Here is an 11,804-nt window from a genome sequence, read left to right on the forward strand (position 1 = left end):
CAGTGCGGAGCTCTGGAGTCTGCGTCCAAAAGTGACGGAAGCTTCCCCGTCTAGGTGGCCATGGCTACGGGACAGGTGCTGTTCCAGCGGTTCTTTTACACCAAGTCCTTCGTGAAGCATTCCATGGAGGTAGGCCCCCGCCCCTCCGGCCTGCGCCGCCTGCCGGGTGGGCGCGTCCTGGGCCCGGGAAGCCCCTGTGCGGCCCCTCAGCCTTGGGCGGACCTCAGGATGGGAACAGACCGCTGCGTCTCCATGCTTCCTTTCAGCATGTGTCTATGGCCTGTGTGCACCTGGCCTCCAAAATAGAAGAGGCTCCGAGACGAATTAGGGACGTCATCAATGTGTTTCATCGCCTTCGACACCTGAGAGAAAAAAAGTGAGTCTTTTCAGAGTTGTCACAAGTGTCCAGTCACTACCGTTTCTGTGACAGTTCCAGATGGGAGGCTGTGTCCTTGTGGATGATTGCTAGTGTGCTCCCATCAGCCAGGATCCCCTAAGGAATGGAGGAGGGCCCACCTCAGTTCACAGCTGTGATGTGTTGTCTCTTGTGTGGCCCTGAGTGCTCCAGAGCAGGGACTTGTCTTCACCACTGTCAGCATCTGGGGATTGAACCCCAGGGTGCTCTAACACGGAACTACATCCCAGTCCTTTTTTTTTTTTTTTTAATATTTTTTTAGTTGTCGGGTTTGTGTGTGTGTGTGTGTGTGTGTGTGTGTGTGTGCTGGGTATTGAATCCAGGGCCTTGGCAAGGCAAGCACTGTGCCAACTGAGCTATATTCCCAGCCCACAATATTTTATTAGTTGTCAGTGTGCCTTTATTTTATTTATATGTGGTGTTAGAATCAAACCCAGCACCTCACACATGCTAGGCAAGCGCTCTACCACTGAGCTACAACTCCAGCCCTCCCCAGTCCGTTTTTATGTTTTGTTTTGACACAGGATCTCACTAAGTGAGACCTTGAACTCGTGATTTTCCTTCCTCAGCTTTCAGTTTGCTGGTATTGCAGGCATGTACCACTGAGCTCTTAGCTTTTAGTATCTGTGCAATGAGATCTTTAGACCTCGTTGCATTCAGGCAGTGTTTGTGTATGCACCAGAATGCCTTTTATCAACCAGGATGGGGCAGGTTGTAGAGAAGGGATAAGTAGGTTGGCTCTGGAGTTGGAAGCCTGTTCTATAATTTTGTTAAAGGAAGTGAGTCTTCATCTAGTGTCTTGTGTGGTGATGTTTATATTAGATTCCTCCCTCTTGGAGGTGATAGTGTACCCTGAAAGGTGTTGCTTTTTTGTTTTTCTGAAGTTTTTTGTTTTTGCAGTGCTGGGATCAACCTGTGGCCTCACTTGTGCAAGACAAGTGTTCTACCACTGAGCCACAGGTGCAACCCCAGAACATCTTATTTTGTCTGATCTTTATGTGGCCATGTTCTTTGTCCTTGCAGGAAGCCTGTGCCTCTTCTTTTGGATCAAGATTATGTCAACTTGAAGAACCAGATCATAAAGGCAGAAAGGCGAGTCCTCAAGGAGCTGGGCTTCTGTGTCCACGTGAAGCACCCTCACAAGGTGGGTATAAGGTGGTTTTCACCCCCCATGTCTCTGAGGCTGAAAGCCCTGGAGATGACCTATGTCCCTGACTCAGTTTTCCAGGTCATAGCTGTAACCTTGCAAGTGATTAGCCTTCTTGTGCTATTAATTCTAGTTGCATTTTAAAAGAGTTTTGGAAATTGTGGTTTTTAGGTTTCGGTTTTCAAAAAAACAGTGGTGAACTTGTAGAAATAAAATTTGTCAGCATCCATTTTTCTTTCCTGAACAGTTAGGTTTCTAAAGTCACCTTAGTAATAGCCTCACTTTCTTTTATGGGAGAATGGGAAGAATTCTGAACCTTTTTGCTTTAAGATGAACTTCAAGTTTTGCAACCTGCATTGGTTGGTTAGGAGCATGCTGTTGTATTTTAAGTTTAATCAAAGCACTGTAGGCATTTCATGTACTAAACAAACAAACAAAAATTGTTTAAAAAGATTACCATTGCCAGGTGTGGTGGCGCGTGCCTGTGATCCCAGCAGCTTGGAAGGCTGAGGCAGGAGGATGACAGCCTCAGTTACATAGTGAGGCCCTAAGCAACTTAATGCGACCCTGTCTCAAGATAAAAATAAAAAAGGGCTGGGTGTGGTGGCGCATGCCTGTAATCCCAGCGGCTCAGGAAGTTGAGACAGGAGAATTGTGAGATCAAAGCCAGCCTCGGCAATGGTGAGGCACTAAGCAACTCAGTGAGACCCTGTCTCTAAATAAAATACGAAATAGGACTAGGGATGTGGCTCAGTAGCGGAGTGCCCCTAGGTTCAATCCCTGGTACCCTTCCCCTCAAAGCAAACAAAGAAAGATTACTGTTTATACTTTCAGTCTTACCAATTTTCATTGGTGAATTTCATTGTAGTTTCTCTCTTGAGTGTTTGATTTCTGACATTTATTCAGATTCTTGGTAAATTATCTACCAAGGACTTAAATGCTTTTCTTCACTTGCTGGAATTATTTTGTGTCCTGCTCTGTATGTTCGCTGCTGGGGCACACTGATGTTTAGGGCAGGCCAGTCTCGTTTGCGGAAAAGTTGTGGCGATGAGAATGAACATGGGCCACGAGAGAGGCACAGCCTTCTGTGCCACAGGGTGTGGCTCGTCCTGAGGTGCATACATGCTGCCCTGCTGCAGAAGCAGGTAGCAGGTGCACCTGCAGGAGCTCCCCTCCAGCTGAGCCATTTGCCGGACGTGACCAGGAGCCATCCCTGGGATCTAGATTGAGGTTCTTTTGCTGCATGGATATCCACAAGATCTGAGTTCTCTTCTCGTGAGGTTCTTGGTAATAACTGCCTGACCCATATCTTCCAGATAATCGTTATGTACCTTCAGGTGTTAGAGTGTGAGCGTAACCAACACCTGGTCCAGACCGCATGGTGAGTTGACCTTCCTTGTCTCACGAGACCAGCAAGGGCAGTGCAGGAATGTTTACTTGAGGCACTTGGGCAGTGGGTAGTTGGTCCCATGACTTGGTTGTGGGCTGGAGTTGTCCCCGTGCCCAGTGATCTGCCGTGTAAATGCCTGGCAGCCTCCCAAAATGACAGGCACTGGTGTAACGGTAGGTGGCCCATCCCTGCCCCTGGATTCCCTAAGTTCCCTGCCTTGAAGAGAGCAGTCAGTGGGCTTCCCCTGGGAGCCATTGACTGGGCACAGGAAATTTCCTGGGAGCTGCATCCTGTGGGAGAAAGTGGGGATGAAGTTTTGTAAGAATTTTGGGCTGGTTCTAATAGGTATAGGCTAGAAATGAAGCCTGAAGTATCAGTTTGATTTTTGGGGTGTTCTGGCCCTTTTCCCCCACAGAGTTAAGTCTATAGGGTCATATTGCTGACTGAATTGTCTGGTGCTGTGACTGCTTTGCAGAGAACCCATTTTGACTTTTCTTTTCTGTACTCTTTCAATCAAAGGGTAGCCTCTGAGGGTAAGTGACTAAGACTTCTCCTCTGCTGTCCAAGCGCTTTGGTGCAGGGACAGCGGCCGTCTCCAGCCAACCCAGTGCAGGCTCTCCACCGAAGGCTGGCTCTAGACTGGTGGTATGCGTACGATAGTATAGTCATGGCCGACTGCTGCTTGTGGTTCTCTGACGATTGTGCTTCTTGTTGATCCTGTCGTGCTTTGGTAATTGTATCGATTAGAGTTGGTAATGTCTTGACTTGGGCTTTGTCCCCTTAAAACTGCTGTACCTGTACAATAAAGATGCAGTACCTTTCTCTAAAACATCTGTGGGAAGCTGTAAGAGCTGAAATGACAATTGGCCGATGGGAATTGAGGCTGTTGGTGTGGGACTGTACCATTACTTCTCCAGGCCCTGATGTTGCTCTTTGCAGCAGCTCAGCTGGGCTCCCTTCAGTAAAGGTGTGCATCTTTAAATTACTCCTTGGACTCTTTACAAAAATGTTGTAAATTATTTCAAATATAGCAATAAGTTTATATGTTTTGAGGGTTTCATTTGTTTTTAGAACTTAAAAGTTAATGGAATAATGTTATTTATTGTTTGAATACTGAAATTTGTTATTAGAAACAAAATGTTTTGCCAACATCTGGGCTGTTTACCCACAGTGGCTCTTGGACCAGTGGCTACACTGCCACCACACTGCCTTCCCTATTGAACACTGGAGCCAGCTCCTCCAGACCAGCCGCCTCTTGTAGGCATCTGTGGAATTTATTGTTTAGCATCTGAATGGGTTTGGATGTTACCTACTCTGGGTTTATTTAGGGGAAAGATATCGGGTGGTATCCCTCAAGTCTCCTGCCTGTGGTGCACCTGTGCCATTATCTGAGCATGTTGGGCAGTGAATGTATGACCTCTTCAACTGTTTTCTCATGGAATTACTTGTTTCTGCAATATTAATAAAACCAGTATTTGGTTTGATTTTAGTCTATAAGTTTTTGAGAAATATACCTAAAGGAAAACATTAAAAATATAGTCAGTTTTATGCAAAGTTTTGTATTTTTATATTTTCTAAAGTATGATAAAGTTTTAAGAATGTACTTACTGTGTTGAAACTTTAAGTATTTTTTAGTATTTTGTTGCTGCTGTCTGATTTTATGAATGTTCATTTTAAGACTCCTTGTTGAAATGGGACAGTTTGGAAACGTTCTTTGGTAAGCCCGAGAAGAGGACTCCCTCGGGCATTGGCCTCCTGCATGACGTTCCCATACACCTGAACTGCACCAAGGGCCTTTCCCTTATGCAAGTGGACTCCTTCGTGGAAGCTGTGGCTCGGTTATCTGGAGAAGGACCGGGCCGCAAGCACTCTCCGCAGAAAAGGAACACAGGACAGCTTGTCTCAGCTGCGAGGCTTCGTGCTCAGCCTGTTCATTTGAGTTTGCATGTTTCTCTGCACTATGGATTTTGAGCATTTAGATTTCTTTAATCAAATACATTTTAACCACTAAGTAGTGTTTTCTTTCTGAGGCATTGTGCTTTGCATGATAGCAGGCCAAAAGCTGAGGGAAAAGTGAAGTTAAAGTCGGTTCTCGTTCATAGCAGCCCGTATTTCTGACATTCAGCCAGCTTTTTTCCCCCCAGTAATTTCTCTTTCTGTCCTGTATTCAGAAAAAGCAGCTAAAATGTTTCTCCATTAACTCCTGGGATTCACAGGACTGTCTAGGTCTCAGTCCTAGCAGTAGACCACGTAGAGGTGTAGCTACCTTAGGTAATGCAGACGGTGCTGTGGTTGCCAGGGTCCACAACTCTTGCTGTGCCTTGGTTTCAGGAACTACATGAACGACAGTCTTCGCACAGATGTCTTCGTGCGGTTCCAGCCTGAAAGCATCGCCTGTGCCTGCATCTACCTCGCTGCCCGGACGCTAGAGGTCAGTGCTCTGCTGCACGGCATGGCTCTCTCCACTTGTGGTGACATTTGTTTACCTGCTAAGTTGCTCAATCTGCCAGAGCTGCTTGCTGCAGCAGGTTGTTCTCAGCTGCTTTAAGAGTTTTTTTGGCCTTGAAGTTGCTGAGAAAATGTGATCTGATGGTGTTTGTGTTCACAGATCCCTTTGCCCAATCGTCCCCACTGGTTTCTTTTGTTTGGAGCAACTGAAGAAGAAATTCAAGAAATCTGCTTTAAAATCCTGCAGCTTTACACACGGAAAAAGGTTCTTTTGGATATTTTTATGTAATGTTTATCTGTGTTTGGTTAAAAGCATCTGGTTCTGAATAAAGGGATTATGGCTTTTCAGGTCGACTTAACACTCTTGGAAAGTGAAGTGGAAAAGAGAAAGCATGCTATTGAAGAGGCAAAGGCGCAGGCCAGGGGCCTGCTGCCTGGGGGAGCCCCAGTAACGGACAGCGCTACAGGGTTCTCACCTGCCCCCAAGCTGGGTGAGTATGTCAGGTCATATGCTGCTGCAAGGGTGGAGCTAGTGACCCTCCTGGGCCTTCATCCTGGGAATTGAGCCTGTGGTGGGTCTGGGCTACAGAAGTGCTGGAATCCCTGACTGACCATTGGTGATATCTAAAATGAGATGGGGGACTGGGGTTGTGGCTCAATAGTAGAGTGCTCGCCTAGCACGTGCGAGGCCCTGGGTTCGATCCTCAGCACCACATACAAATAAATAAAGGTATTATGTCCAACTACAACTAAAAAATATTTTTTAAATAAAATCAGATGGGGACCCTGAAGGGTTTTGTGTTTATGTTTTTGTTAGCAAGCAAAATGGGCAGACAGCCTTTCTGAAATGCTTTGGTTTACTCTACCTACCCAGTTAGCTTGTCATTTGATGAAAAATTGTATACTCTATGACATAGATCGTGTTACCAGGCCCTAGAGATAAGAGTGGTGCTCACTGCCTCGTCCCTAAGGAAGAACCTAGACAAAGGGCCTTCTGCATCTTCCTGGTGCATGCTTAATTTCTGAGTCCATGCTGGAAGTTAGAACCAGTGTGTGTGTCTGTCACCCCACAGAAGTGGCCTTTTCTTTCTCTGCTAATGGGTTTCTTACTGGCACAGTTCTCTGTTGGTTTTTAACTTAAAATTGATTTGCTGGAATCCCCCAAAGAAGGTAAAGGAAGCAAGCCTTCCCCATTGTCTGTGAAGAATGCCAAGAGAAAAGTGGAGGGCAGGAAGAAAGCCGAGGCCGACAGCCCCGTGAACGGCTTGCCAAAGGCAAGAGAGAGCCAGAGCCGGAGCAGGAGCCATGAGCAGAGTTACTCAAGGTCCCCATCACGGTCTGCTTCTCCCAAGAGGAGAAAAAGCGACAGTGGCTCTACATCTGGCGGGTCCAAGTCACAGAGCCGCTCTCGGAGCCGGAGTGACTCCCCGCCAAGGCAAGCACACCGAGGTGCTCCCTACAAAGGCTCTGAGATGAGGGGCTCCCGGAAATCCAAGGATTGCAAGTACCCCACCCAGAAGCCACACAAATCCCGGAGTCGGAGCTCATCCCGATCTCGAAGCCGCTCACGGGAACGGGCAGATAATTCTGGAAAATATAAGAAGAAAAGTCATTACTATAGAGATCAGCGGCGGGAGCGTTCAAGGTCATATGAACGCACAGGCCATCGCTATGAGCGGGACCACCCGGGACACAGCAGGCATCGGAGGTGAGGTGGGTCCTGCATGGGTGTCCTGGATCCTCCCATGGGGCACATGTGGCTCAAGTGGCCCTGTGGCCATGATAGTTTTTGGAAAACTTTTTTGACTCTGGACCTTGAGATGCATTTGGAAATGGATTTGAGGGGGTGGCAAGGTCCCCTTAGGGTGGCCTGGGGCATGGCACACACCTGTCCCAGGTGAGGTCCTCCTCAGCTGAGCCCTGTGGGCGGCTCCTTGGGAAAGCAGAGGCACACATCCTGTTGGCGTGGCTGGGTGCTATCGACAAGCTGTTCCTTCACTCCTGTACTGATGCTCAATTACGTTAAGCCAAGAAAGATGATTTTTAGAACCTTTGCCTATATTAGGTTGTACTTATGTACATATTTTGCGGTGTTTCACAATGAGAAAATGGCCTTAATAGCCCTTTATTCTCTATCCACGTTGTAAATAAACATGTGTTTAATACAAGGAAAACTATGTATGAAAACTCAGAACTGGAATTCTGCCAGCTTAAAACTTGTGTAGAGAATTCTGATTTTTAAAATGTGAAGGTATTTAGGTCTGTGTTGAAAGTCGTATATTTTTATCTGTGCAATGCTGTGTGCTGGCCACCAGCTCCCAAATAGAGAAGTTTCCTATATATGCATTTTACGTGGTTGAATAAACAGTTTTCTTCTCAGGATGCTTGGGATGTTACAGGCTTTCTAGGTTGTTATTCTGCTTGCTTGTGAGCTGCTGTGGCACGTCTGAGCTACCATCCCTGCTCCCTGCTGTCATTAAAGTGTTGGATTTTGTAGTAAGCCCCCTTGCACCTCCTGAAACCATTTGCCCTTTGAAAGGCTGCTTTTGGAGGGTTGTAGGAGGGAAGAGGTAAAGACAAGAAAGTACTGAAGGGCCCTGGAGCATATCTCAGCACAGGATAACCAGAAGCAGGCATCTGGCAGGTGTCCCCAGAGCTGGGCCTTGCCGTGTGCAGGGCCATTGGGCAGATGAGATTAGGCCTGGAGCTGTTTCCTGTTCCTGAGGTGGATGGTGCCATGTCTCACCTGGGCCTGTCATTTATCTGGTTTTGGCTCTTCTGTCAGTGGTTACCTTCCTAAACCAGCACCTCAATTAAGCACCAGAGAGGTTGAGATTCCATGGATAAGGACAGCCCCACAGGTATCTGAGAGGAAGGATGTGTGGTGTTCCTGCCAGCCTAGGCCTCTGTGATTGCCTGGCAATGGCAGATAGCACCTCTGCACTGTCTGGTAAGCATGTGGCTACTCTGGTGCCTGAGCTATGTCCACTCCAGCATATCATGAACCTGATACTCAAGCCTCATTCTGACCCTCCAGGGAGCATGTTGAGTGTTGGAGCTGTAAGACATGGCCACAGCTTCAACCTCCTTCCTCAGCTGCTGCCCAAGGCCCCCTTCTGGGCTCAGCAGCAAGGGCACAAGACATCATCCATTGGGACTCTCAGCAGCCCCAGTGCTGAGAGGAAGTGCTGGGGCTTGGAGTAAGCTTGGGGTGCATTTTGCAAGCCTTACAACATGCTGGGTTTCTGGCGATTCCCTGCCCCTCCCCAGGGTACACTGGCACCTGTTCATGGCCCTGGACCTTAGCAAGGCCAACACAGTGGTCCATCTTGTAGCCAGCCAGGGATGTGTGAGCTCTGGCTACCTAGGATGGTTCATCCTGGTGGCCCTGCCTGGTGAGACTGTGGGGCCAACTTTTCCCTCATCCTGTGAGGAGTCCATGCAGCATGGGATAAAGAGACCACTGCTTCTGCTTTGCTTCTATTGATACCTGCCACTGAGCAACTGTGCTATACTGATACCGGTACAGAGTTATACTGAGGGATGCTGGTAAAGATCAATAGGTGACTCCATGGCTGATTTTTAACTTGCCAACACAGTTTTATTCAATGAAGTAGCTACTCTACAGTGTTTCCATGACTATTTTTAATACTCAAATGATCTTATGGTTATAGATAAAAGTATACAACTATGCCAGGTGTGGTGGCTTATGCCTGTAATTGCAGTGGCTTGGGAGGCTGAGACAGGAGGATTGCAAGTTCAAAGCCAGCCTCAGCAAAAGTGAGGTGCTAAGCAACTCAGTGAAACCTTCTCTCTAAATAAAATACAAAATAATACTGGGGATGTGGCTCAGTGGTTGAGTGCCCCTGAGTTCAAACTCTGTTACCAGAAAAAAAGAAAAAAAGAAAAGAAAAGTACACAACTAGGAAGCAATATGCCCTGTATTTCCCTTTTGTTACAGTTTGTTGGATAATGCTATGTTAAAAGCAGGGTATAAAAGTGAAAATGAACAGCTAGCTGTTGTGGTGGGATCTGGCATGAGCTGACTGCAGCACTCCACTGCAGGGCTGTGGCGAGGCAGCAGGCACTTTGCCTGGTTTAGGTTTCTGTAGCCCAGGACTTTAGGGCTACTCAGCTCAGGCTACTTAGCTCAGGCTACAGCGTAAGCCCCAGCCTGGCCTACCCTCAGCCACCGGCATTGATGCCTTTCCAGCCTCCAAGCCAGAACTGCAAAATTTCTACAAAAGTTCTGAAGAAAACCTTTTCCTGAAGGCAAATGGGTATTTTGGGGAAAAGAAATGCATGCAGTAATTGAGACTAAAGAGTTCCACTGATTAAAACAAACACACACACACACACAAAATTAGAAGTTAGACCTGATGGCACGTGCCTGTAATCTCAGCTATAATGTAGGAATTGAAGCAGGAGGATTGCAAGTTTGAAGGAAGCCTGGGCAACTTAGTGAAACCTGACATGACACCACAATGAAAATTGTGTTGGCAACTTAATGTTGGCTGTAGAGACACCTGGCAATATAGCTCAGTGGTAGAATGCTTGCCTGGGTTAGTCCCCAATGCCACACAATAAAAATTAGAAAACAGCACATACACACCAATCCTCTCATTTCCAATCTTTATGAAAAATTGATCTCCCTAGTCAGGTTCTAGCACCTCTAGCTTGGCAGGGGCTGTTCACATCCCTACAAGTGTTCTGCCACTGTTGTGGGAAGCAGCCAGTCAGATCTGGCAAGGGCATTTTGTGGGGTGGGGTGGGGGAGGCATTAGCATCACCTGTGACTGAGGATGTCCCAGCCCTGCATGTGCTGCATGGCCAAGGTGACCAAGCAGCTAGCTTCTCTGCTGCAGGTGAACCCCTTCCCTTTTGGCCTGGGGTCTGCTATGGTACAGGAACCCTCACAAGCTTGGCTGAAAGCTAGAGCCTGGCTGGTTCCTGAGATGGGGAAAGTGGGTCCTCTGGCCTCATCCAGCCTCCTCAAGACTCAGACTGGAGCTCTTGCACTGTCTCTCCCATTAGTCCCTGCCTCTCCGGAGGTACTCTTATCTACAGCCCAACTCCTCAGAAGTTTGGAGGCCAAGGTTGCCGACCCCCAGATTCTTTTTGCCCTTGCCTGGACTGTTATTAACATTGATGACCTGGTTTTCTGCATCTTCCTGGACCCTGGTTAGGTGAAGGAAGTCCACACCAAGGTGAGGACTGGAGTTGAGGGCACCAACCTGTCCTTTGTGACAAGACCAGTTCCTAGGATATGCTGTGTGACTGAGGTGAGAGGTGGGTTCCCAAACGTGGTCAAAATCTTCCTGCTTGGGAGTCCTGGGCAACTCCTCTAGGAGGCAGGAACCTGTGTTGTTTTGTAACCTCAGTTACAGAGCTGGACCTGGCGCCTGCAGTTTCTGTCCTCACTGGCCTATCTTCCCTGCCACTCGCTCCTTAGCCAGGATGGTGCCTGGGGAAGACCTGCTTGGCTCTTCCTGCTAAGAATCCCTAGACGTCCCTGCAGCAAGGTCAGCCTCAGCACCAGCCGCCTCTGCAGGTTCACTGCGGGCTCCATGCTAGCCAGCAGGCCTTTGTTGAGGTAGATGAAGTGGTGGCCTGGCAGCCCGTGCGCTGGAGCAACGTTAAGGTGTCAGCCAAAACCAATCCTGCAGAACTTGCTTTTGGCTTATGGTCTGATTTTTCCTTCGGAGCTTCCTTGCGGACGCATTAGATGCACAAAGGAAAAGGAGTCTGTCAAGCCCTAGGGGCAGCGGGAGCTGCCAGTTAAGAAAGGGCCCCGGTTCCCAGTGTCCGGGCGGCGGCAGCTTCGACCGAGTTACCGCTGGTTCCACTAGTCCCGTCTCGCCCACAGCTGGTCCCCAACTCCGGAGGGAGCTCCGCCCGAACAAAAGCAGACCTAGCCACTTCCGTCGCTCAGAGTGTGGCATTTCCGTCGCCGCAGCCTTGCGCCCGCCGCAGAGAACCCGAGCCAGGGCGAATCCGGAGGCGCCTTGAGGCGGCGCATGCTCTGTAGACACCCCGGCGTAGGGAGTGTAGTTTCCTTCCGCTGGGACGAGGCGGAACTGACGTATGCTCCAGGGCGGCCCTTCGAACCGGAAGTCTTCGCCTACTGAGCCCCGTCGGGCCTGTGCCGCCGCGAACTGCGGCGCCGGGAGGTCGCCAGGGGCAACTGGGCGTTGGACCCACCGGGGAGCCGGTTTGGCAACGGACCGGAAGTGCCGAGCGCGGCGGTGAAATAGTCTGTTCGAGCCGCCGGGGTCACAACCTCTGAGGTCGCGAGGCTCCGGCGGGGCCGTGCTCCCAGGCCTGGGCCCTTCGGTTCGTTCGGACGTTGATCGCCCCGTGCTGTTGGCTTGGGTGCCCGCGGGAACTGAGGTTCGGGGGGGGGT

At 48.9% G+C, this 11,804-nt stretch overlaps 2 protein-coding genes across 3 annotated transcripts in view; both read left to right on the plus strand.

The window, feature by feature from the left end:
• On the plus strand, window positions 1–7,782 carry Ccnl2 (cyclin L2). Its single transcript, XM_048783832.1, is given in 11 exon segments — window positions 1–129; window positions 267–376; window positions 1,439–1,559; window positions 2,879–2,943; window positions 3,472–3,485; window positions 4,631–4,810; window positions 4,813–4,891; window positions 5,284–5,383; window positions 5,561–5,665; window positions 5,750–5,891; window positions 6,556–7,782. Coding segments are annotated over 11 exon segments (1,542 nt in total). The 5' UTR covers window positions 1–60; the 3' UTR covers window positions 7,113–7,782.
• A 3,717-nt stretch (window positions 7,783–11,499) lies between these two features.
• The window catches only part of Aurkaip1 (aurora kinase A interacting protein 1), a 1,800-nt gene continuing 1,495 nt past the window's right edge, over window positions 11,500–11,804 (plus strand). Inside the window, exon 1 of one of the 2 annotated variants that reach the window (XM_015501527.2) lies at window positions 11,500–11,793. The gene's annotated coding sequence lies outside the window, so the exon portion shown is untranslated. The remainder of the gene's footprint in view (window positions 11,794–11,804) is intronic. The other variant, XM_015501525.2, reaches the window with a different exon arrangement.

The sequence above is a fragment of the Marmota marmota genome, unplaced genomic scaffold (genome assembly GCF_001458135.2).
Source record: "Marmota marmota marmota unplaced genomic scaffold, marMar, whole genome shotgun sequence".
In the NCBI taxonomy this organism is placed as follows: Eukaryota; Metazoa; Chordata; class Mammalia; order Rodentia; family Sciuridae; genus Marmota; species Marmota marmota.